This window comes from Amblyomma maculatum, chromosome 1 (genome assembly GCF_055883805.1).
Source record: "Amblyomma maculatum isolate TAMU_Amacu chromosome 1, ASM5588380v1, whole genome shotgun sequence".
NCBI lineage: Eukaryota > Metazoa > Arthropoda > Arachnida > Ixodida > Ixodidae > Amblyomma > Amblyomma maculatum.
In genome coordinates, this window is record NC_139344.1 from 149,646,415 (window position 1) to 149,673,927 (window position 27,513).

General features: G+C 41.9%; 1 protein-coding gene and 1 pseudogene across 1 annotated transcript in view; one reads left to right on the top strand and one right to left on the bottom strand.

The window, feature by feature from the left end:
- Window positions 1-27,513, top strand: part of LOC146204586 (5-oxoprolinase) — a 134,204-nt gene that overhangs the window by 56,288 nt on the left and 50,403 nt on the right. The window contains exons 13-19 of the mRNA XM_084589257.1: window positions 615-703; window positions 4,981-5,062; window positions 10,285-10,452; window positions 12,235-12,376; window positions 17,768-17,880; window positions 19,046-19,109; window positions 21,513-21,613. Of these exons, the coding sequence (XP_084445383.1) occupies window positions 615-703; window positions 4,981-5,062; window positions 10,285-10,452; window positions 12,235-12,376; window positions 17,768-17,880; window positions 19,046-19,109; window positions 21,513-21,613 (759 nt within the window). The remainder of the gene's footprint in view (window positions 1-614; window positions 704-4,980; window positions 5,063-10,284; window positions 10,453-12,234; window positions 12,377-17,767; window positions 17,881-19,045; window positions 19,110-21,512; window positions 21,614-27,513) is intronic.
- LOC146204587 (uncharacterized) lies at window positions 24,917-25,697 on the bottom strand (annotated as a pseudogene).

Here is a 27,513-nt window from a genome sequence, read left to right on the forward strand (position 1 = left end):
TTGCGTGTGTGAGCGCTGCAATTGTGGCACATTCAGGCACATTGGAATGCGCTGTCACATGGTATTTTAAACTTCGCGGGCTTTCATTTTTGCCAAATAAAAAGGGCTATGCTAGTTACTTCATCAAAAATACTTGGGTTAGGCTATTTTCATGGCACTCTAACAACTTTCCTCTTCACAGTTGATCATTTAGAGCTATATTTTAAAAGTTTATTAGTTAGTGACAGCTAATTATTCATGTAGGTGGAATGAAAAAAATATCAGCCAGTGGGTACTTTACATGAGTTTTAACAACACTCACTAGATTTCAGTTGAGAAGAATGCTAAGCTGTTTTTTTTTTTTTTTACTCTTGGTTCATCTTACCTGGAGTGCCCGGTAAATCTACTGTGACAAATGCCATCCACCGTCCAATGCATTTCTAAAACAAATTGGTTGCAAGGTCGTGTTGCAGTATAATGTAGTGCTCTCTCTAACTGGGGCAGAATCGTGCCTTTGACATGCAGGTTCCCGATACTTAAAATGCGTACTGAGAATCCTTTTTCTTTCTTATTTTTTCTTAGGAATGCAGATTGATCTGCTTGCATCATCTTATTTTTTGCTGCAATTTTTTCAGGTATGCAGGTATTTTGTCGGCCTATGGCATGGCACTTGCAGACGTTGTGGAGGAAGCGCAGGAACCATGTGCTATGACCTATACAGCTGGTGAGAACAATGTGAAAGAGTGCACCAAGCATTTGAATTGCCAGAATGCATAACATGGAAAAGAAACCAAAGCACCAAACGGTAGAAATAGTACCTATTATGAGACTACCCATTGTGGTGGCTTTGTGGCTTGGCTCCTGCATTCAGACACCCTATTGAGTTCTGTCCATGGTGGCTACATTTCAGGGGAGGAGAAATGCAGAAATGCTTTTGTGCTATGCATTGTGACTGCACATTAAAGAACCTTAGGTGGTCAACAATAACCTGAAGCCCTTCACTAGAATGTCTCTCACGGCCTATGTTCACCTTTTGAATGTTAACCCCACATACCATGTGATACCTATTATAGATGTTTTGATGGTTATATTCTAAAACCTACCAAAGAGGTCATTGTGAATGTTCATGCTCAAAAGTGTTTTGAGTAAGGTAGATAATTTACTTTCTATAGACTTGATTTGTTTTTCATTTTGGTTTTCTCTCTAATGTGGTGTAGCTTAGCCTACATACATGTCAGTACAGTCGAGCCCGGATATATCGAACCCGGATATATCGAATTTTGGTTATATCAAACTCAGGGAATATCCCCTTGAAAATCCCATTTAAAAGTATAGGAAAGCCGCGTCATATATTGAACTTAATTTCACCGGTAGTTCGATATATCGAACTTTTCACCACGCACTGGAAAGTGTGCCTTTCCCAAAAACGATCGCATCATCCTCGGCCGTTTGCCGCGTGACGTTTTCAAGCCACGCGTGGAAGGAATGAGAGGGGACAGTTCGGCGACGGCTGGTCTAGGGCAGTGCCGCGCCCATTCCCCAACGGCGCGTGCATCTGCGGTTATCGTTCCCCGCGCGCCAGTATGTGACTTTTGCAAGCCATGTGCGTGAACGAACCAGAGAACCGGTGGGAACGAGAGGGGAAAAAAGCGGAAGAGCGGTGCGCAAGGGTGTGCCCATTCTTTTGCCGAGCTATCTCTCCTTCCTCTTTCCCGGCCTTCGTTCGCAGTAGCACGCGCTAAACATGTGCCAAGCCAGCTCAGCCCGTTTTCAGACAGAACGTCGGACACTTTCTTCAGCATGTGTTACGAACCCTCTGCGCGTGGCGGCTGACGTGGCTATGGAGCCTGCGGAAGTTAAGAAGCGGCAGAGGTTTTTTTTTTTTTTTTTTTTTTTTTTTTTTTCTTTCGAGATTTGTATATTTTTATCGTTGTGCTGTACGCGTGGCGTAGCGTAAGATATGACGTTACAAAGCGGCTTTTCTTTTTTTTTTTGGCGGGAGTCGTTTATCTTTGCAAGGATGAATCAACGAAAGCACGCGGTCAGCTGCGATCATAACACCGGCTTTTAGCATTTTTCGCTTCAAACAGCATTTGCAGCTACTGTATCACGCTTTCCAATTATTTTGTGGCAGTGGACTACGCCCGCCCCAAGCGCGGCATGATAAATCGAACCAGGCTTATGCAATCAAGCCATCACGGGCAATCTGCCAAGTTCGCTCCCGCCGCCGCAGGAGCTATCAAAAGATAAACACGCTGTGACGTTATCGCTGCGCAGCATCTTGGCACTCTGCCAAGAAATGAGCTGTGGATGAGACAACCGAAACGGAGTGCGACATGCAAGCAAAAACGCTGGCGATTTCTGCCGCGGCGACACAGAAACCTTGTTTTGAGCTGCCACGGTGGCTCGAACGGCAGAACGGCAGAGGGACGGGACGCAGTTCCAACAAGTTGGAAATTTTTTGCTCTGTCGCTGCCGCTCGTCGCTGGAGCGAGCTGGTCTTAACGTTTTTTTTTTCTTTTCAAATTCTGGAGTGCAAAAGTGGTGGGTGGGTTCATTATGTGAGTGAGCTGATTACGCGACAAATACGGTATCGTTTTTTTGCATCGTAAGTGCCGTCCCAAGCTGATTTCTGTATATCGAATTATCGATGTATCGAACTATTTTGCGATCCCCTTCGAGTTCGATATATCCGGGTTCGACTGTATATGTATGGCCTTCACCACATGCTCTTTTGTTGCTCAGTGGTAAGAAGGTCTGGGCTCCTCAAGTTGTTTTTAGAGCTTCTGACCTGGCTTTCTCACAGTATTTTTTTCTTGCAAAATAAACATCAATTTCAAAAATACTTTCATGAAACTTCATCTTGGCGGTGGTGTTGATGATGGTAAAATAATAATATAAATTACAGCCGATTTGCATAGTTAATCAAATGCGAAGTAGGTGCGTAGCTATGTTTTATGCATTTTACACTTTGTTATGCTTTGTTTTGCATGAGCATGATTGCCACGTTTCCTCATTCTTTGTGCTTCTAGGTTCTTTCACGGTTTAGATGCAATATCAGAATCAGTAGAGTCGCGTTTCCATTGTCTTCGTAACTGTTGTACTTCAGCACGTCGAGCACGGCAAGCATGCGCTGCAGTGTCAGAAGGCCCGGCTTTATCCATTGTGCCGTGAAGCAAACGTGCGGCGCAGCTGCGTCCTCAACTTTCCTTGCACCATGTTCAGTGGTTCTTATTACAAATAAGCGAAAATAGGCACGATGTATTGCATCCCTCTTTGGAATGCACTGCTCAGAGCCTGAAAGGTCTGGGGTGGGATTAAAAGGAGAGAGAGAGAGAGAGATATTTGAGGAGAGTCTAGGAAAAGAGCAAAACAAATGCTCCAGAGTTTCTGCATGAACACATTCCGAGCATGAAAGAAGGTCTCCAGGACGAAGAAAGCTAATCCAAGAGCAAGGAAATGCGCTTGAAGGCAAGCAACAGTTAAGGCGAGGAGGTAAGCACAAGCTGCTTCACATCGCAGTGAGTGGCTCCATGGAGAACCACGCTGCGTGCACGTCTGCTGTCCATGAAGGCTGAAGAGTGACTGATGTGAGGGGAGAGATGCCAAAGTTGACGCACGAGCTACATACGACTGCTCTGTCCGGAGTAACACATTGTCCGGTGAAGGCCACGACGTCTGCAACTGTGACACGCCCCACTGTCTCACTGGTTAGATCTGTGCGGCCGCTTTGCCCCCTCACTGTTAAGTCGCGTAATGTGGACATTGCCACCTTCTCTTTCCCTTTAAGTTCACGGCGAGATGGACAGAGAGAGAGAGAGAGAGCGGATTCTGTGCAGCTGCGTGGCCGCTCCGCCTCCTCAATGCCGAGGCACGCAATGCGCGTGTTGCAAATTTCTCTTTCTTTACTTCAAGTTCACGAACAGAGGGGGAGTGAGCGGTTTCAGACGGACATCGACGAAATCCGTGGTTGCTGCTAGTAGTGCTATGCACCAAAAAACAGATTAAAAGAAAGAAAAGAATGTTGCCAGCCATGGCAATAGCTATCTGATATCTTAAGCACCCAAACTGACACGCTGACTCGCAGAAATAAATGGGACAGGGAAGGATAGCGAGGCCAGATTTTATTTCTTGTTTAGGTTATACTACAATCTTACTAATTGTCTTAAAGGGACAGAACACTAGAATTTAGGTCTCAATCTTTTTTTGCCGCAGTGGAAAGATTGATGTCTAAAATGTTCGATTCCATAACGGTTTTGTTAGAAACGCTGCAGAAAATTTTTACCGGGAATATTTCGATCAATGCGTGTGCCTGTTTTTATGTAGTCCGATGCTGGAAACCATGAGCAGCGACCGCGATGACGACTGGTGGTCGACAAAAAAGACGTACCGAAAACAAATATAACTTTCACTCACTAGACAGTAATCAGACATTTTTTGCGTAGAGTAACGTCCTTTTCAGTTTCACACTCAATGCTGCTATGGCACAATAATGCACGACCTCGTCGACGAAAGTTTTAGTGGGCACTGTCATTGCTTCATTCACGAAATTGCAAACACTGTGGTGCCATCTAGTGGCAAAACCTGAAAGCATACCTCTCGCGGTGCGAAAGCAGGGGTGGTTTTTATTTAAGAACGCACTGGAGAGAGCGCAAAATATAATAAATTTTGGCAAGCACTCCTAGAAGGAAAGAGAACAATGTGCAGTTACGAAAATCAGTGATATTTTGCTGACATGTAGTCACGTGGGGGGCTACACTGAAAGTACTAGCGTTTCTCCGCTAGATAGCGCCTCGGTTGTTTTTATGCGATTTTCAATGACAAATTAAAATTGTAAAGCCTCTTTTCTTTGATATTGTAGTGCTCGATCTGTACTGTATGAGGCAAGATCTTTTCATCTCCACCATAACCTCACGACATATTTTGGCCAGTGTTCTGTCCCTTTAAAAACTAGTGGTTTTATTATTTCGTGGGTGAGGCTAATTTTGGTGCATTTTTCAGGAAACATTCCATTGATTGATGCCAGGATCAAAGCCCTCAGTCAGAGATGTACAGAAGCACTTTGTCAGCAAGGCTTTGACAAGTAAGTCATGTTGCTTAGCTGCAGGGATTGCTTGCTGTTAGTGGTGCTAAGGATGAAACCTGCTATACTATGACAATGTTCCCTGTATCATTTCATTGACATTCATTATAACTTAGTCATACAAGGTTGTCAGTTTTACATCTATTCCGTAGAGGCCCAAATGCATGAGTTGCATACTCTGCATGCGTGCCCTGATGCCTAACCACTGGATTCGAGATTAGATGGCCAAGTTCTAAGGGCCTGCATAAGTATTCACGTGCAGTTCAGTGATCACAAGCAGCAGTGCTGATGTCACTTTCAGCTTACTGGCAGCACTTGCTACGAGTGCGTCATAGTGCACCTGCATTCTCTGCATTGGTGCATATAGTAATTCAGTGTGGCTTTGATTTTTGACTGCCAGTTTCATATGACGCAGCTCTGAGATATGTCGAGTGCGCGACATATTTCGAGATATGCATGTACACACGCACGCGCGCACACACACACACACAGAGACAGACAGACAGAATGTAGCAAGTTCCCTGCGTATTACTACTACATTCAAACCTAGGCAAGTTACCAGTTAATGCTCCTTCTAACTATTAACTAGTATGCTACTGGATTACTGTGAACTAAATAGGGGACCCTTGGATTTACGAATGGTGTTTAGAATCTCTCTATGTTACTTCACTTATTTTTTTTTTTCTGAAATGAGGTCTTCGAATGGCTGTGTGGGCTAAGAATCGTACAGGGTTTGATTTGACATTAACACAGCAGTTGAGAGCACTAACCTCAAAGGGAACCAGTGTCATGGCTAAACATTTTTTGCAGAGTTGTGGACAGGTTGAGGAAACAACCTTAGTTATCTGCTAAGTTTTTTTGTCCTCAAATGTTCATGCTCTTGAGTAATAACACATTGTCTATTCCCTGTTTCTTATTATCATTAGTAGTCATTTAATCTTCACTGGGTACATATGCAGATGAGGGTACCAGGGTCAGTCAGTGGCTTCACTAGGGCCCTTGAGTAAAAATTGCACAATGAATGCAACACATGCAGTAAAGCAGTAAACTGATAGCTGATAATGCAACTGCCCAAAGTAAACAGATACTGAATAATAATAATAATAATAATAATAATAATAATAATAATAATAATAATAATAATAATAATAATAATAATTATTATTATTAACTGAAAAAGATTGGTACATATTGAAATAAGGTTGTGTCAAAATATCTAAAGGCTTGTGAACATTTGGGGCCTTGAGTAGTTTTCGAATAGCATTTGCAGTTCAGTTCATTTTGCACTACACTTTCACTATTCGAACTGTTCAAACATGAAATCCAGAAACGGGTCGTTGTTAACACTGCGTTTGAGGCACCACTCTCTTCCTGTGCTTTGTCTTAGAGATACTATACTGCTGGAGACGAGTATAAAAATATTGGCATATTCTAATAGATCTTACCGCTTCGTGGCAGTATCGAAGGAAGGAATCGCTGTTAACCAGGAATTTAAATCTTAAATTGATCATGAAAGTCAGGTTTTAGTAGATGGTGGCATCATACTGTGTCCTTTTGTTGATACAAACATCTCATCTGTTTGGAGTGACTGATATGAATATACTAGGTTTTATGATTGTGCCACAGCATCATACAGACAGGTATTTTGTGTCCATATCAACATAAGGCTGCCTACCTTTTTCTCTTTCAATAAATTACAGCTACTTTTATTCTTTAATCTTGCTTGAGTTACTTTTAAAATGCGTTCAAAACAGAAAAGACGCAGCCATACTTATAGCGGCATTGCCATCAGCAGGGCTGCTATAATCAAAAATGATTGTTTGTATCTGCAGTAGGTTTCAGAGTTTATTTAGTTTATTTCATTCTACTTCAAGCTATTTGGTACTCTCGGGTATAGCTTTAACAAAATCGGTTTATCTTAGCTAATGACACGTTCTGAACGCGACTTAGGCGGCGCGGCAGTCGTTTTGTTCGTAGAGCTGCATAGAGTTACTATATTTACTGTATGTCGTGTCCACAACATCTGTGTTTGCAGACGTGGGCTACCATTAAGAAAAACGAGACTACCGTTTGGAGAAATTAAGTTTTAAATGGTTCTGCTGTGTTTCTCAGCTCCACAGCCGGGCATTCGTTAATTTAGGCATGGAGCCTTTCAATGAAGCAAAAAAACAATTGCTGAAAACGTCAGTGGTCTGTCTTTTTAAGATGTCCTGAGGATGCATGGAAGGAATGGTCTTGTTCATGTTGCTACTCAAGTTGCTACTCTTGTGTTCATTTTGCGAGCTTTCTTGTTGCTTTTTGCTATCATTGCCGCGCACCTTGCTCCTTGAACAATAGACCGCTGGTGGTGCTTATCCATTGAGGAGGCATTTGCGTGGGCTCCTTAGAGTAGATGCTTTATGATCGTTTAGCGAGCTGCGATCATGTGAGCACTAAGTCAAATTGTGATAGTAAGCTTTTTTTTTTCCCTGAACGCACCTAAAGTTGTAAAGAAGATATTAGTCTTCAAAATAAAGTTTATTACTATTGCCACTACATGATTTCTCTTCCCATAATTAATGCCTGGTAGACCTTACAGGTATCTAGTAAGATTTGCTAATGATGTGGGGTACAAAATTTGTTTGCAATATGTTTGCTTCTTTTCGTAGCTGTGGTTTGTGGAAAAGTGTTTGTCACTGGTTTGATAGTATACCTTGATGTTTGAAATCTCTTAATGGTATAAGAAATTATACGGAAAATATTCCATTGCTTCACACGTAGAAATTTGATATTTGCATACCTCCAATAAAAACTTAAAATGTTCTCAGTTTGTTGTGTTTGGCTTTGTGGCGCATAAAGGCTCTCCATGCCATTTTCCGCCGACCACAAGCGCCAGCGAACAATAGAGGAGCTTTAGTGGCGCATAAGCAACTAGGCCATTGTGTGCCAAGAGAAATTTATACCTCAGAACGAAAGAAGCCTCCAAATAGGCACCTCAAAATAAGTTTTATTAGATATAAAGAAATCCTTGAAAGGATGCTAGAATGGTAGCGAATTTAGTGTGTTTAAAAAAACAGCACAGATTTCAGCACTGCTCTGTACAGCTTCCTTTAATAGACCTTTTGTTTTTTGTTACTGTTGTTGACACATGCATAGTGTCTCATGCAAGCGTCTAAAAGTAATATCTGCAGCAATCCAAAGCAGAGTTATCATTTATAGTTGGATGCAACTCAAGAAACAAGGTGTCTAGCAACCGGGAAAACTGAGAATTGCCAGGGAAATTTTATGCACTGAGAAAAATCAGTGAAAGGTCGGGGAAACCATAAGAATGTTCGCTAAGTCAGGGAAAGTGGCACGATATATTCTACAGTGCATTTTCATTTTAAGCTGCCGCTCAGCAAGTATGTTATTCATACAGATTTTTAAAATTTTTTTGTGCTGTCTTGCCAGCTTGCGGCTGCAGGTGAGGCGCTGTATAATAATTTGACGCGAGCGCATTGCTGAGCTGCCACAATAGAAGAACCAATACGCACGTGGGGTGGGTACTCAATAAAATATGCGAAATAGCTGCGTGAGTGTAGTACGCGACAAAAACAGGAATAACTGCGCTGGCAGCGGGCAGCGTGAAAGGGATCGACGGGCTGTGCCTCCATGTGGCTGCCATGCGCACACGCACAGCCATATTAGATTATCGGTTTGACTCGGCTGTTTGTGGGATTGGGGGGGCTCGCGCGCTCTGAGGCTGACATCGGTGCGCTTTTACTTTTCAGTAAAATGGCCATTAACACTAATGACAGCCTTTTCACTGTTGTAAATTGCGGAATATGAATAATGAATAGCTTTTTCTTGTGAATTATTCATCTATGATCATTATCATCAGCAGGTACATTTTGAGCCTCTTCACTCGTCAGGGAATTGGAACTGAAATAATCAGGGAAAACCAGCAAAAGTCGGGGATTGTGAAAATAGTGGTTTTCTAGACACCCTGAGAAAAACACTTTTGCCCCTCAAAGGGCCCCCTTGCCACCAGTGGCATTGACCAATTCTCATAATTTCATAATAATCCCCTTGCACTTGCAAGTCTGACAATGCAGGGTATGTCTTTTGAAAAGGGGTTTACCAAGGCTTAATTGGATTAACCATGGCATCATGAAAATAAATTGATACAATTGGCTGAAGGGCCTTCACTGAGGGGCATCTGGTGAATTTTTCCTAACCTGTATCTGGCTGTAGTGAAGTACAAATGACTAATTTTTAAGCCACTATAGATAAATAAACAGGTCTTTTAAAAATTTCCACAAGTAGTTCAGTTTTGATGTGTATACTATAAAATTATTTGGTAGATCGTTTTTATGTTCTGTAAATAATGTGAAGAATCTAGAAGGAGAGCAAGATCTGGCCACTTGCATGCATTGCTTGTGTAGCTGTGGCTGCATAGTTTGAACACAACGTCATTGCAGACATTTTTAGATTTCACATGCTTTGCTCAAAGTGTTTTTGTAACAAATTTCCCACTAAGAAAAATGTGCCACTTATGTTTCTTCTTTGTGCATTCTACTGCTCTGTAGTTGAAGCTTTTGTTATACTTCCTGTAGAAGTAATAGCTAAAATTGATATTATTGTGTCTTAGGCCATCACCACAAGTCTGATTTTTAGAAATGCTCGCAGTCTCTCTATGTACTCTTTATGGCTGCAAAGAATGCCTCTTAAGTGTTATTTTTGTGATGTGTAACGAACTCTTGGAATCTGCCTTAGTGACTTAATGGCTATGATGTTCAGCTGTTGAGCCCTAGGATGCGTGATCAAATCTAGGCCGCAGTGGCCACATTTAAAGAACATTTGGGTGGTTTGGCTTATGAGATTTAACGTCCCAAAGCGACTCGAGCTATGAGAGACGCTGTAGTGGAGGGCTTCGGAAATTTCGACCACCTGGGGGTCTTCAACGTGCACTGACATTGTGCATCTCACAGGCATTCTAAAGAAAGTGAAATGCAAAAACGTTTGTGTGGCGTGTGTTGTCACTAGATGCTGAAGAACTCCACCTGGTCAGAATGAACCTGGAGTCCCTACTGTGGAGTCTCATGGCCAAGGTACAGCATTGGGATGTTAAATCCCACATGCCATACCATTTAAATGCTTGCCACTCTACATGAGGTGCTCTGCATAGGTTTAGCTCCATTTATTTCTCTTTGGTAGTGCCTTGGAGCCTTAATAAATTATATCTAATGTCTTTTTTACTGCAGGCAAAACATTCTTGTGGAACCTTTTTTACACATGCGCTATGACCGCACTGATTGTGCCCTCATGTGCCCTTGTGAGATAATTAAAAGTGGCTCTAGCATACCATCTGCTTTGGCTGGTGGGCGAACCACTTCTGCATTTGGAGACTTTGTATCATCCTTTGAGTCAAGGTGAGTTCACTCCTGCCAGCCTTAGGGAGAAAAGTACCAGTTTTCTGCACGTTTGTGTGCTGTATCTTGCTGTAAATGTGACCATCTAAAATAGCCTGGGCCCCTATACCCCCCCCCCTTCTAAAATAAAAAGTGAAGAATGGTGTTGAGTTTTGTACATACATCTCGCAGGGCTGCAAAAAATATTTGTCATTTGAAATTTATATAAGAAACATCATGAGAACAGTATTTACGCAAATTTATTTACAGCTGGCAGGATTTATTTATTTATGGCTACGTGGCACTTCTGGGACCTCGCATTGCGTACTACGGGACTGGCGATTGTGGCATCAGCAATTTGAGGACAAGCGACTGCTTCGTGCTTGCTGCGTGGCTGACACTTGCACTGTCAGCAACGAGCAGGCTGCGTGCCAGTGCTCGGAGGCAGTGCTGCTCTACTAGAGAGTGCAGAACTTGGTGCTCATAGGTGCAGTCATTCCCGTGTTTGTATCTAAAGTAGCAATGTGGCAGAGTGTTCAGAGTGCCAAAATTTCTGCAAATTTTTTTTTTTTTCACAAAGCACCTCAACTGAGGACTTTATGGAATTATATCATTTTTGATCACATCGTTAAGATTCTACTGAAACAGTGGGTTTTAATGCCTTCTGTAGTACTTGGGAAGCACAGATTTCATGATCTCTTCTGGCTACATGCAGCCTTCCTTGTTTACTTCACTTAGTCATGGCAAGCCATGCCTCTGCGGTGGGCTTGTTTTTGACTCAAACTGTACTGCGCCTTCAGAATGTATTAAAAAAATGGCACCTTGAGAGAAAAAAAAAATCTTTAAAAACGGAACTTCAGCATCTGACTGCATGCCAAATGCTCAATAGGCACGGTGGAGAAAAAGTTATTGCCCATCTACAAAGCTCCATTTGCAAATAGGTGTGTATCTGTAATAGTCAAAAAATAAACTTTTAAAGTTTCGTTAACTGACTAACGAATTAATGTTATTCACCTTTTCTGTGATTTTTGCCAACGCTGGTATTACTCTGCCATAAATTCATCCTATGATATGAAAAGCTTATTTTTAAGAATTAGTGACAGACTTTCCTGAAACACCTGGTATATTGCGCTTTGCTTTTGCTTTTTGTGGCGAAAGTTGTAGCAGATGCATATGAGGTCCAAAAAATTGAGTGATCACTTGCAGTGTGTGAATTTTCAGCCAGGGACTCTATTCTTGTTTGTCTGCTTTTATTGAGTTTTCCTGGTTTTAATCATGAGGCATCCTTATACTGAAGGAGTTTGCTTTTGCCTTAGTTTTTGGGTATCAGGCACCCTCTGCAGATTTAGAGGCACGGGATCTTATTTGGCTATTTGAAAGTGACACAATCTACTCCAGCATACTCTCTGATATTTTCCCAGCTGAATACATTTGTGTATCACAGTAATTTGAAATTGTACAAGTATTGCTGTGTCTTGTGGCATTATTTTTCTTTGTTTTGTGTCTGTGTGTATTTCTGCTGTCAGCAGATCAAATATTGAGTTTTGTTTGTATTTATTTATTTATTTATACCTCAAATGCCCCTATGGGGTATTACATGAGGGGTGGGCTGTTACAGTTCATTGGCGAGTCTTTCAGTGAATGCTTTGAAGTGTGCTGGATGAGCGTGATATGGTGATAAGGTGATAAGGTGTGTCACTATCAAGACTGTGTAGCAAAAGTGATAGGACTAGCTGCAGAATTGAAATGGGGTCTCTAGTGCTCATAATTCTTTTCTTGTCATTATCTTGTGGTGGTTTGCAGGTACAAGCGTGAATTTGGCTTTGTGCTGCCTGGACGCAACATAATTGTTGATGACATTCGGGTTCGAGCTGTGGGCCGCACTGCCTTCCCTGAAAGTGAATGCTTAGCACCTGGAGGCAAGCAGCCAGTACAGCCTGTTGAGGTAGTCTTCACAGTATTGTTTTGTAGTTTACTTTTGTTCCTAATTTTATTCTGCAACCTTGTCATTTTAATCTATTTCTACAGGAGGCAATGAATGAGGGCATTGTAAGTAAAAATATAATGTACTTTGGAAGTAAACGAGTGTCTTAGACTATTCAATTGTGTTCTTCGATCACCAGTCTAGTATTGATATGGATTTTAAAGCAGTGTAATAAAACTTGTATTTCAAATTTAACTTCGTCCACAGGGGACAAAATTTTTACTTTTTAGTTTAACACATGTAAAAGATGTTATTTGCATAATAAACATGTGATTAAAAAATACAGGTATTTTTTAAAAACAATAATTTCAGTTTTTAGCACTAGTTTGTAGAAATTGTGGACTGAATTGTTGAGACATGGCGCTGCTTTACATTGCAAAATAATATCAAAATCATTTTCATCTTAGTAATACTTGTATGCGAAACTATTTTCTCTGACAGCCTTTCCAATATTTCTACAAGCTTTTGCAAAATGTGCTGTTTTTAGAGCGCAGCTCTTTGGCGTCCGTTCCTGGGTTTCGCGTCGGCGTCGTCGTCGGCCTCGTAACCAGCTCCGCCCCCCTTTCATCCCCCCCGCGCTAGCAGCGACCGACTGATACCGCTGGATGCCGCTGACGCCGCTAGAGAGTCAAGATAACGTGACTGCATAGAACACCGTCGCCGCCATGCAGAAAGAGGAGGGGAGGGTCCCCCCCTCCTGTTCCTGTGTGGCGGATAGGGTGCTCTTCAGTTGCCGACGCGCCGGTTATTTCACGTAGGCCCCGGCACGTCGACGAATACGTGACCACCTTCCCACGGCTAGACCTGGTTCTTGGCGCTGCGGAAGTGAGGGTAATCATATTGTTTGCGTCGGCATCGGCGGCGTTGTCCCTGAAACCAACTCCGCAGCTGGGGTTGACTCACTATCGGCGTCAGCAGCATCAACCAGTCGCTGCTATCTCTTCCCTCCTCCCTTTATCGCGTTGTCCGCTTGCTGCGCGCGCTTCTGCCCCCATCGTTTGCCGCTGGGTGTACACGCCGCCCCCCTCCCCCCTCTTCCTGCGAGTCTCCGGTTGTCAAAGCGCCGGCTCGAACTTAATTCCTTTCTTCGCTCCTTCTCCAATGCAACCCCTGTGCGGTGGCAATCAGAGAGCCAGATCGGTGGCGGCGGATCTGTATATGTGCACCGCCCGAGCCGAAATTGCCGCTGCCGTTCGCCACTGTGAAATTATCTGCCAGTTCTTTCTGAGCCATGAGCGAGACGACCGGTGGAAGTCCTCCGTCTGCTGCTGCTGCTGCTGCTCAACGAGCTGCCAGAGCAGAGGCCCAGCGCCGTCGCCGCCAGAATCCAGAGCAGTAAGCGAGGCTGAAGCAGAAGCTCATCGCCGCCGTCGAGAAGACCCTGCCGTTCGCACCGCCGAAGCGGAGGCTCATCGCCACCGTCGAGAGCAACCATGTGTATGCGAGGCTGAAGCAGAAGCTCATCGCCGCCGCCGAGAAGGGAGTCTTTGTTAAAGGAATACGTGTGAAAAATAAAAAAAAATTCTGTGATAGCGCATACATGTGTTGCTTGATTTCTTTGCCTCAATCTATCGAAAAGGTGAAACAGCTTATTTGCTGCGCTCAAATTTCGCATTAGGAAGTAATGTAATCGTCGGTAATTTTTTTTTTTTTTAAGGCTTAACTTTTTTTGGCTTTTTGTTAATTTAGAGAATTTCGGCGGTTGAGTTGAGCTTTCTTTTTTTTACTGATGAGGTCACGGCTGACCTAATAGTTATTTGAATTAAACTTCAAGGGTCCAGAAATCTTTGTTTAAATTTTCAAAAGTACACTTTAACACAGTTCAAGAGCTAGTGTGGTTTTCTTTATGGATATATCTTTGCATGCAAATAGTAGTTTGCTTATGTACCATAAAACACAACGCAACAACAACAAAAAGTACTTTGGAACCTTTTTTCTGTGAAAATGCTGCAAACAAGCATTACGTAAAGTATAGTAGGTGAAAGGTACTACTGATATGTTTACTTGACCATCAGTCTCCAACTGGATGTGTGGTTGAAAAAGTTTATCAATACAGCAATGATTTCTTAATAGAATAAAACAGCAATTATTGAGACTTCAAGGGACTAAAAGAAGTACAACTTATTTGAAGGTTGAATCATCGAATGGCTACAAAAAAAAAGAAAAAGAAAAAGAAAAAAAAAAACTTGAAATAGAAAGTTTCGCAAGCAGCAAATATAATTGATGAAGAAGTAGACAGTGGTCGTCTCCTTTTGAGGGGAAACTGTAAAAATGATAACCTTTTACGATTTTTTTGTGTGGTGCTGTATGTCAACCATCGGGAATATCAAAGCAGAACTACTTCGGAATAATAAGGCCTCCTACGGCTTCCTTCGTAGGTATGATACGGTAGTGGTGAAGCCTCCTTGCAAGCAATGGTGCCCATGTAAGGTTGGCTTCATCTCACAAACAACGATCAGCTCGGGAGGAGCATGCATTTTCGGTGCAGGGGAATAACCAGACGGTAGCAAGGGGAGTGCATGTTTGCACCCGAACGGAGCAATGCCTTTTAAATATGAAGACCACCGATGTGCCAGTTGAAGCATGAGATGACACATGGCTGGGCTTGTGGCTAATACAGTCGAACCCGGATATATCGAACTTGAAGGGGACCGCGAAATAGTTCGATATATCGATAATTCGATATACAAAAATCGGCTTGTGACGGCACTTACAATGCCAAAAAACGATACCGCATGTGTCGCGTAATCAACCCACTTGCATAATGAACCCACCCTCCACTTTTGCACCCGAGAATTTGAAAAAAAAATAAAAAAATGCGTTAAGACCAGCTCGCTCACATGCAAGCGATTGAGCGATCTCAGCGACGACCGAAAAATTTCAAACTTGTTGGAACTGCGTCCCTCTTGCCGCTCGAGATACCACGACAGCTCAATACAAGGTTTCTGCGTCACTGCGGCATAAATCGCGAGCGTTTTCGCTTGCATGTGGATGGCGCGCGTCACTCCGTTTCGGTCGTCGCATCCACAGCTCATTTCTTGGCAGCGTGCCAAGATGCTGCGCAGCGATAACGCCAGGGCGCGTTTATCTTTTTATAGCTCCTCCGGTGGCGGGGAGCGAACTTGGCAGAGTGCCCGTGATGGCTTGATTGCACAAGCCTGGTTCAATTTATTAAGCTGCGCTTGGAGCGGGCGTCATGATCGCAGCAGCAGACCGCGTGCTTCCGTTGATTCATATATGCAAAAATAAACGGCTCCCGCCAAAAAAAATATATATATATATAAAAAAGCCTGCCGCTTCTTAACGTCTGCAGCCGCCATATCTTACGCTAATTCGCGCGTACAGCACAACGATAAGAAAGGATAACTCTCGCAAAAAAAAAAAGAAAGAAAGAAAAACAGAGAGAGCTGCCGCTTCTTAACGTTCGCAGGCGCCATAGCCGCCATAACCACGTCAGCCGCCGCGGGCAGAGGGTTCGCAACACACGCTGGAGAAAGCGTCCGACGTCTGTCTGAAAACGGGCTGAGCTGGCTTGGCGCATGCGTAGCGCGTGCTGAAGGAGAGAGATAGCTCGGCAAAAGAATGTACAGACCCACGCACATGGCTTGCAAACGTCATGTGTTGACGCGCGGGAAACGATAACTGCAGATGCGAGTGCCTTTGGGGAATGGGCACGGCGCTGTCCAGAACTGTCCCCTCCCATTCCTTCCGCGCGTGGCTTGAAAACGTCACGCGGCAAACGGCCAAGGGTGATGCGATCGTCTTTGAGGAAGGCACACTTTCCAGTGCATGGTGCGGAGTTCGATATATCGAACGACCGGTGAAATTGAGTTCGATATATGACGCGGCTTTCCTATACTTTTACATGGGATTTTCAAGGGGATATTCCGTGAGTTCGATATAACCAAAATTCGATATATCCGGGTTCGATATAATCGGGTTCGACTGTAGCCACTACTGCTGTAGGCTGGAAACGAAAGCTTGAAGAAGGAAACTATGTGGGGATGGGTCAACTGTAGGCACTTGAGTGCCGATCGGACCCTCGACTCAGTTCCTCTTTGGACCATACCTGAGTTGACTGGTTGGAGGGGAAGAACTTTAAACTCACACACCACCACATGTCTGGCGTATCTGAACCTGGACCATTACTCTTTTTGCACGCCAGGAGCATTGGAGCAAGACAAGAAGTTAGGATTACGTGAATTTAAGAGAAACCATGGTACAAATTCAGTGGCTTTTATATGCATTGAAAATGTACCGAGCCAACCAAAATTCCGAAATTTGTTTGAATTTTGCATAAACCAGAAGTTGAATTTATCCGAATTTAAATTTTTGTGATTTTACTGCATATTGCAATTGCATCCATCATTGATTCTAGCATTTAAGGCTACTTTCTTTGTTATACCAAAGAGTTTTAATTTCTTGTCAACCAAACTTGTAATGGGGTGTACAGTTTCGGTCATAATAATACGGAGCACACTTTGGCTATAAAATATTTTGCGGCGTGTAACCCAGCGAATGTCAGGAAGTACCTTACACATCTGTAAGCACATGCCACTAGTGCGGCCGTGTTTGTATATGAGTAACTATCATATCTTCTCTATGGAAGGCGGGAAAAATTTCAAACACTAGAAGCTTGCTCCGTAATATGGCTGCACCTGCACATGTTGTTGTTACCTTGTTGTTGCCATGAAGAATTTTATTTTTGAAATAGCAAAAAAAAAAAAAAAAAAAGAAAAAGTTGCATGATGTTACCTCTTCTTTGTACTCTATGGGTTCATTTTTAATTCAAAAAGCTGACTGTTTAGCTGTCAGGGTACAGTTTAGGGAGGTTACAAAAATGTTGTTAGCTTTGACAAACATTTTGTGTCTGATCTAGAACTAGTATATGCCATGAACGCTGGAAAATGGATTGCTGTAGTGAAAATTAGACTCACTCTTTTGAAATACGAGTTATTCACGGTCGTTACTAGCCTTTGAAAGGTTAATGCCATATATCATGTAAATAAATTTTTTTAATGAAGCATCTATTGAGATAAAATCACTGCTGGAAATTCTTAAATATACTTTGGGGAATTAAGTATGGTATTTGTCACTTTAATAGTATTTTTTTTTTTTTTTTACTAGATATCTTTTCTTGGTTTGCTGATTAATGGTTGTTGAGTTTTAATGTCAACAAGCAGTGTAGGCTGGAAAGCACATATTAGTGCATTAGTGGATAGCTCTGTAATAGTTTCCATAATGTGGGGTCCTTCATCTGCACTGAAGTTTCTGTACATTGCCATGTTTACATCTGAGCCAAGTTGTGCCATTATTGCTGCAAACATAAACAATTGATTTTTCATATCGCAGACTGTACAGTGCTACTTTGAGGACTGCTACCACCAAACTCCTGTTTACTTGCTGAAAAACCTCTTGGCAGGGAACTTGGTCAACGGTCCTGCGATCATCATTGATGACAATTGGTATGGATGGTTGTTCAAAATGTCAACTAAGAAAAAGCATGCTTTTTGTCGTTCATAAACTTGTTTTATTCTAGACAGGCCTTTGCACAGATGGGCAAGACCTTTAAGCAAAATATTGTAATTTTATTTTGATGAAGTCGAGAGTTTTCAGTGTTGCACATTCACCAAGTTTGCAGTTTTTTAGCCTGTGCGAAGAACAGCTTGCTGTCTTATCATTCTTTTTGAAAGCAGGAAATATGGAGGCTAAATCAAATCAACAGATATAAAAGGATAGTTTATTCAACTGTTATAAGCCAGTTTCTTTTGGTGTTACTGTCCTTAATTGATGTCAGTTTGTTATTTTAAGAAAGGGGAAATGGGGGGGGGTACTCAAACTACAGCTGTCTTCTGTTGGCAACGAATAGCATTACTCTGTAACATTGTAGTGTGTGTGTGTGTTTTAATGTTTAGTTCACCAAATGCATCACTGAAATCTACCGCCTGAATATAAAGGCCACCATGAAACTCAAGCAAGGCATTCACAGAGGACTTAAAAAAAAAGAGACTGTACAAAATCCTTGTGCATTTAGAAATTGCAGCCACTCATGCATTTCTAGAGTGGCTGGGAACTTGAATTAATTGCTGCAACATTTAGCATACATTCACTTTGTTACCTAAATTTTTTTGCAGTCAGATTCTAATTTTTAGAGTAACCTGAATCTTGCATGTTCTTAAAACAGTTTTTAATAAAATCGGATGTTTTTAGGAAACTGTGTATCGCTGTGTTTTTACTGCTTAACTTTTGATGCTTTCTGAATGTATCTATTGTAAAACTTTTGTCACTTAGGGCAGCAAATATTCCACTCTGAGACATTTATTTATTTATGTATTTATTTATACATACTGCAGCCTCGATGAGGCTATGGCAGGAGTGGGCAAACAAAGCAAACTGTACCAAACTACTGCATGTGTCCTATGCACATGTTGAAAAGTTTTTTGGTACTTCATTCTCTGTTGTATTTTGTTGACTGCAATTGCTACCTTGAAACTCTATTCAATATAAGCTGGATTTTCTGTAGACCTTTATTAAACTGCAGCGTAAGTTTGACTTTCCTCATTGTTTTGCTTGCTGTAGCCTTGTGATGGCCTACAGGCTTTCTCTTGGATTTCATTTTTTCTATGGCAGCACAATTGTTGTAGAGCCTTCATGCTGCGCTGAAGTCCTCAAGCATGGAGATATAAGCATTGAGGTAATTTATTTGTTATTTGTAAGTGTACTTTATAAACCCAATAAGCAATGGTCGGAGAGTGTGTTTAAAGCCTCAAGAGTTCTTTCATTTGACAACCTGTTCAAGCAAATAGTAGTTCCGACACAGTTTTGGGAAGTTCGTATAATACTAAAACAGTTAGATGAAGGGGAAATGAGGGTGCTTGTTATAATACATGAAGGAAAGAAGCCAACAGTTGGCGAGGCCAAGGAAAGCAATGGGGATTGTGCTTTGTCTTTTTTTTTTTAATTTTTACTTCGGTATTTACATAAATTAGTAATGTAATCTGTAACTACCCACCACAGTCTTTTAAAGCGATGCCAACGCTGCTGCACCTCACACTCTGTGCCTCCTTTTAAAGCCAGGGCTTGCAGCAGCTCTGCAATAAGCAGCGTCACGAGCTGCGCGCTCTATAGCTCGTCAATGCCTGACAGAGAGCCTGATGAATATGAGGGATGCTGAGTGTTGCTCCATAAAGAAAGAATATTACGAAAAATTGTTTTTCCCACTTTCCGCCATGCGGCGTCGCTCAGCTGGTATTTTTCCCCTACGTACATACAGCAGGAGTGAATGCTAAACAACGGGCAGTGTAGCAAAGGGGGACAGGGGAGAACCGTGGACGGTGAAATCGGTTGTACTCAGCAGGCATTTTAAATATAGAGGGGGTGCTGGTTAGTGTCATGTTACAGGTTTGTTTGGATATGTATAATAAGCATATTAAAAAAGAAATTGAGAGCTGTTGCATTTTATTAATTTCTTTTTTGAAAGGCTCAGATGACAACATTTGAAAAGGGTAATGATGTGTTTATGGGATATGTTACCATGTTCCCAAAAAGCGAAACAAAGTAAGCATACCACTTGAGGTATGCAGAATTTTAATTTCTTAAACTCATTAAGTGTGTGCAGAATACAAAATATTAGTGTTATCACCAGAAGCTTTTGAAATGTATGTTACATTCTAATGCAGGATATAGATGTTAAGATTGGGTAAATAAAGCTGAAACACATGCACTTTGTTTGATTTAAAAACGTCAATGTGTTGTTTGTGGTGGGAGGAGGTGTAAACAAAGAAACTTTAAAGTTGGAACATCGTTTTTCTTTTTGAAATACAGTAAGTGTTAGTGGGTTAACTGTGCTTTAACAAATCATGGCATCATTAAATGATTGTCTTCCTCCTTTGTGGTACACTATGAAACGTGAACATTTCCAACATGAAACCTGTGTCCTTTAACATCTTCAATGTACAGTCGAACCTCACTCTAACGAATATGGATATAGTGAATTATCGGATAAAACGAACTAAAATCAAAGTCTTGTTGGTGTGTGCTTGATTTCTATGGGAGTTCTTTCTGTATAACAAAAGAAAAGTTTCAAAATTTGATGCCATATCGGGGATAACGAAGCAGTTTTTTTTTTTTGTGTTATAAGGGCAGAAAACGCGTAAAGGAGCCAGAAAAACTTCAAGAAACGCAAATTTTCAGCCAATTGATTCACCCACCGCAGAAGTCTGTTTGCCCGTGCGTTTGCATGCCGCGTCATTTTGTGGTGGCAAAAAAAGAAAAAAGAAAAAAAGAACACCTACCACCAACAGCTTATAACCTCCGAGATCACACCCCCGCGCGCAATGATCTCTGAGGTCATAAAAGGCCACGGCTGAAGTCGAACGCCGCAGCCGAAGTGCCCGCGCGTTCGCGTGCTGCGTCATAATAGCGGCGGAAGCAAAAATTAGTGCGGTGATCTCGCAGGTCATAAATGACCATAGCTGGACTCGAGCATCGTTGCCGCCGCCACGGCTCGAATCCGGCCATGCAACGACTGACAGGCATCTGACTGTCATGTCATCACCATTGCCTCGTCATGGCGTGAGCCCCTGCCGTGCCTCTGCCACTGCTGCAGACACTTGCGCATGTGCTGCGCTCCCCGAGAGACTGTTGGCTCTGTCGTGGAAATTGTGCGCGGAGGCAACGTACCTTCTTAGTATTCATTTTTGCTCTCCAACACGCACGGAAAAGCGAGATTTCATGCTGATGCCAAGCTTTTAATTAAAATTGTGCATTTTCACTCCTTTGTGTCGCCCATATTAGTGCACATTTTGTTTAGTTTTATTAGTAAACGTATTTACAAGAATATGGGCACGCACTTTTATAACGAATATCGGATATAACGAACAAATTTTTGCGCTCCGTTCTACTTTGTTATAATGAGGTTCGACTGTACTGCAACTTTATGGAATAGTGTTGCGAGGCTTCTTTAGGGTTGATTTTCTCAGCTTTTATTTTTTCTGTGATTGCTATTGCTCACCGTTGGTATAGCAGCTTATAGCTGCTTAGCATGTGATGCATTTTTTTGGGAGAACGCGGAGTCACTTAGCTCTTTGTATGACAGGTCAGCAAGTCTAAGGAGGAAAAGATTGGACTGGAGTTGGATGCTGTGCGACTTTCTCTGTTCTCTCATCGATTCATGAGCATTGCTGAGCAAATGGGAAAGTGAGTGTGCACTTTATGCACTGAAGATTCTTCCTGTTTATAGAACTTGCTATGGTAACAAGTTATTCTTAATTTTTTTTACAAATCTTGATTGCTCATTAACATTTTAATGGGAGTTGTGGCAAACATAAAAGGTCCAGTTAGGCCTAAATTTTTATTTCTGACTGTACAAGTTTAGAAAATGAAATTCTCTTGGTAAGTGATCACTGAAAATTGGCGCCCATCATGAATTCAGCTGTTTTACCCACCACAAAGCACCACCGTCATAGTTTGTATATACTATAGAGGTGAGATCAGGCGATGAGATTCCTGTTGTATTCAGTGAGGTGGTAAACTATGCAAACAAGGAAATATACATTAAAGGGCCCCTGAGACACCTTTAGAGTGTAGTAAATACTCGGCAGCTGACTGAACTTCTATAAAATAGATTGAAAATTTTGTTACGGGTAAATATTTCTGCAACAGAGTTCTTTAAGATCTTCAATATACTGCAACTTTAACTAATAGTGTTGCAGGGCATATTTAAGGTTGATTTTGTCAGCTTTTATTCTTTCTGTAATGACTATAGTGCTCATCCTTTAGCACTTCGAATTGAATTAAAGTAGCACAATTCTGTCTTTTCTGCATGAATCCTGAGCTGTTAAGGAGTGCAATAAAACTCAATTTTTGTATGTGCACTTGCAATTGCTCTTAAAGTAAACGTTTTCATTTCTGTATGCATACTGGCATTATTTCGATAAGTACAAGTCATCTAAGAAAAAAAAAAAGATAGTGGGTGATTCCACGTGAGATCAAACTGCCCAGTTATCTGGTATTTTTCTTTTTTTTTTTATGAATGCAATGCATCTGGTATTGAATATAACAATAGTGAAATTATTTTTGTTCTAACAGTAATACTTCTGGAGAAAAAAATATGAACGATGTCAGTGCGCAGGCTGCATTTTCGTGCATAGCGTTATATCTGGATTTTGCAACGATGTGCGAGTGGATTTATGCAGTTCACTAGGAATATATTTTGCGAGTTGAATTTACAGGTGGTAAGGAGTAAATTAGGCTTGTTTCCGCCATTATGAGTAAGTTAGTGTCTTATGTAAAAAATTTGAAAAACAGCTAAAATACGAAATTGGGCTATATTTTGGAATTTTTTCTCTGCTCGACCTTAATTCGCAGCGTTTTTAAATCTACACAGTTATTAGGTACTTATGTAATAAAGAATCATACTGATTTTCATTGCTAGCGAGCGAAGGCAAGCATAACAAATACAATGCCAAATATTGCAATTTTAACTATAGGACTTCATTTTAAGAATAAAATACACACAAAAAAAAAAACCACCGCCGATTTTCCTCAAAGTTCTACAGGAAGTGCTGAGAAGACATGCCGGTCAGAATATAGAAAAACATGTTGCATTATATTGTTTCTAATCAAGTTATTTTAGCTCGAACTTGTCACTTTTCAAGAGTCAGCAAAAGAACCTGATTAACGTTTGGAAAAAAGCTACTACACCCCTTGACATTTCTACTTTTTCCTGAAATGCCAAGTCTGAGATATTTTTCAGCCCTTCACGGAATAATCAAAATTTTTAAATTTTCAGCGATGGTTATCCAGAATTTTGGCTACCAAAACCAAATGGCATGAAAGCAAAATATGAGCGCAAAACTTGAAGAGAACGATCTCATTGTTCATTTCTCCTTTCAATCAACTTGTACCGTAACTATACATAGTTTGCTTTGAAGAGTCCTTTCTACATGTAGTACAGTCAAATCCGGTTATATCGAACCTGGATATATCGAATTTGGTTATATCGAACTCACGGAATATCCCCTTGAAAATCCCATGTAAAAATAAAGGAAAGCCGCATTATATATGGAAGTTAATGTCACTGGTCGTTCGATATATCGAACTCTGCAGCATGCACTGGAAAGTGTGCCTTCCCCAAAGACGATCGCATCACCCTTGGTCGTTTTCCGCGTAACGTTTTCGAGCCACGCGTGGAAGGAATGAGAGGGGACAGTTCGGCGACGGCTGGTCTGGGCAGCGCCACGCCCATTCCTCAAAGGTTCGCATCTGCAGTTATCGTTTCCCGTGCGCCAACACAAGATGTTTGCAAGCCATGTGCGTGGGTGTGCTCATCCTTTTGCTGAGCTATCTCTCTCCTTCAGCACGCGCTATGCATGCGCCAAGCCAGCTCAGCCCGTTTTCAGACAGGCGTCGGACGCTTTCTCCAGCATGTGTTGCGAACCCTCTGCGCGCGGTGGCTATGGCGCCTGCGGACGTTAAAAAGTGGCAGCTCTCTGTATTTTTTTTTTTTTTTTTGCAAGTTATCCTTTTTTATCGTTGTGCTATTCGGACGTTAAGAAGCGGAAGGTGTTCTTTTTTCTTTTTTTTTTTTTTTTTTTTTTTTTGGCGGGAGTCGTTTATCCTTGCATGTATGAATCAACGAAAGCACGCGGTGTCAGCTGCTGAGATCATGACGCCCGCCTCAAGCGCATGATAAATCGAACCAGGCTTGTGCAATCAAGCCATCACGGGCCCTCTGCCAAGTTCGCGCCCCGCCACCGCAGGAGCTATCAAAAGATAAACGCACCCCGACGTTATCGCTGCGCAGCCTCTTGGCACTCTGCCAAGAAATGAGCTGTGGATGAGATGAAACGGAGTGACGCGCGCCATCGACATGCAAGCGAAAACGCTCGCCATTTCTGCCGCGGTGACACAGAAACCTTATTTTGAGCTGCCGCGGTGGCTCGACCAGCGACAGAGACGCAGTTCCAACAAGTTTGAAATTTTTCACTGTTGCTGCCGCTCGTCACTGAGAATCACTCAATCGCTTGCATGTGAGCGAGCTGGCCTTAAAGCATTTTTTTTTTTTTCAAATTTTCGGTGCAAAAGTGGAGGGTGGGTTCATTATACGAGTGGATTGATTACGCGACAAATATGGTATTGTTTTTTCGCATCGTAAGTGCCGTCACAAGCAGATTTCTGTATATCGAATTATCAATATATCGAACTATTCCGCGATCCCCTTCGAGTTCGATATATCCGGGTTCGACTGTATATTATTTCTCCTTGGCAGTGGAGAGTAAGACTACCACTTATGAAGTATAAATGTGAGGTAGCGTATATAAAGAACTTTAGGAGAGCGTAAGCCGCGATGATAGTACGAATTCATTTCAAAATATTTTTATTTCTTTCATGGAGGTCGTGGCCGTTCGGGCCACAGATTAAACCTTGTTGGCCCCGTATTATCTTGTGCAGCGAACCACATGTGCCCTGAGTGTATTCCTGTCTCAGGTGCAAGTTTTTCTACTCATCTTTTTTGTGCTCACGAGTTTGCTGAAGTTCATCTGCAGGCGCAAGGATCAGTCGCACGTTCTTCAGACTTCCGGATAAGTTAGAGACTATTTCAGATGCAGATGTTATCACAGTGGTGCTGTCTGCTCTAAGGTTGTTGAGAGACGCCGGGTGTTTCACTAATCCACCAACGCCGTCGCAGACGTTTTTCTCGTGTCCTGTGGCCGAGAACAACCACTTTATGGAGACATAGTCCTTTTTCCACAATTCATACAGTTGATCTTTGTTTTTGAAATGGCTTGCAGCCCCGTCGCTCGCGTATGTGGCATTATTTTGATGAAGGTCATGGTTGAGCCAGTCATGAATTTTGCCTAATGCGAAGCAGGCATGGGCTGCGTCATGCGCCACATCGTCACTGACCACAGAAAGCTTCGCATTGATTTTTCAGTGATGACAACACAGGTAAAGACAAAGACCTGCTTTTTGTGTCAGTAGTACGATTGTATTTTGTCGGGTAATACTGCAGTCCAGTTCTCTGCAAAGTCAAAGTTCAACACCGCATACCCATTAGTTTCACATTGCTTTGTGTCATGTATAGCTCGAGTATGGATCTTCCTAATGTGTTCATGTGGAATCAAACAGCTAATCCAGGTAGAAAGCGCCCTTGCACAAATTCACTCGTCTGTGCTATCTTTTTCATGAGGTTGCCGTTTTCCCATACGGCGTACGTGATTTCAATTGCTTCAGGTACTCCTAATGTTGTTACAGTTAGGCCATCTTTTTTTGGACACATCTCACAATCAACCAACCAGCATTACTCCGACGGTGAGCTCAATAAACATACGTGTTTCAATTCATCAAGTGTGTAGGCATCCCCCGTTATTCTTTGCAATGCAGAATGGCAAATAGAGGCATTCGCGCAGTAAACACACAAGCAGACTTCTTGCTGAGGCGAAGCAAAACCCACCGCGGCCGAAGGGAATAAATCTTCGAAAGTCCCGTGGTTTTGTCCGGGTTAGCTTCAATACGCGGTATGCCTCTCGGACTGAACATGTCATAAACCTTTTGGGAATGTATTCTTTCCTTCCATCTACGAGGGCGTATATGTTGTCTGTTTTGTTCAGGCTCTGTCGAGAACAGCTATACTCATCTTTTGTGTAGTAGTCCTCAGCAGCCTGTACTTCGTCGAGGTTCAATCGGTGTCTTTCGTGCAGGTCCAGAGCACACCACACCCCGTGCTTCTCGCGCAACTTTCGAGACTTGTAAAGCATGTACTTGGTCAATTTTGGAAAGACTGCTTGGATCTTTCTTTGCTCGAGATTCATTGGCGACAGAGGAGGAGACGCTTCTGATAAGACGAGGCAGAATCGTAGGCTTGTTTCAAGTTTTTTGAGCCATTCGGTGCCGTTTACGCACTCGTCCTGTAACGCTTCGCAACCATTCTTATTGACAGTGGATGTATTGAAAGCAGGGTTCTTTTTGCAAGCAACATTTTCATCTGTTGTACTGTGCTTTCTCTTTGCTGAGCATTTTCTGTGCCGCAGATTCATGGGAGACAAGGCCTCAGACAAATGTCTATATCGGTAGTACTCTTCCTCTTCAGATGTGCATTCCTCCATTGTTTCAGCAGCGGACAGCATTTCTCTAAACCGTTTAAAACACTTTTGACGGAGATGGTGATTATCCGAGATTAGACCTGTAGCTGGCGCTAAAATCTACCCCAAGGAACTCCTGTCAATATTTTTTTACTAAGCGAAAATTCCTCTGAAACAGAATTTTCTTTTTATGGAACTTAAGATAGTTTTTAGATAGTAAGATAGTTTTTATAGACCTTAAGATAGAGACCTTAAGTATGGACCTTAAGATAATATTAAAGCAGGCGACGGCGTAGTATCTGCCGAGCGACCGTCATTTAGGTTCTTTTGCCAACTCTTGAAAAGGGATAAGTTTGAGCTAACGTACCTTAATTAGAAACAATATAATGCAACATCTTGTTCTGTATTCTTGCCGGCATATCTTTTGAGCACTTCCTTATAAATTTGAGAAAAATCGGAGATGGGTTTTTTTATATTTTTATGTCTAAAAGAAGTCTTATAGTTAAAAATGCAATATTTGGCATTATATTTGTTATGCTTGCCTTCGCTCGCTAGCAATGAAAATCCGTACGATTCTTTATTACATAAGTACCTAATAACTGTGTAGGTTTAAAGACGTTGCGAAATAAAGCCAAGGAGGGAAAAAATTCCAAACTATAGCCTAATTTTGTATTTTAGCTGTTTTTCAAATTTTTTACAGAAAACACTAACTTACTCAGAATAGCAGAGATAAGCCTAATTTACTCCTTACCACCTGTACATTCAACTTGCAAATTTATAATCCTAGTGACATGTATAAATCCACTCAGACGTAGTTGCAAAATCTAGATGTAGTAGTATGTACGAAAATGCGCCATGCGCCATGACATCGTTCATATGTTCTTTCTCCGGAAATTTTACCATTAGGACAAAAATAAATTCACTGTTGATCTATTCAATACCACTTGCATAGCTTACATACAAACCAAGGAAAACAAAAATGCCAAATAATTGGGCAGTTTGATTTCTCGTGGA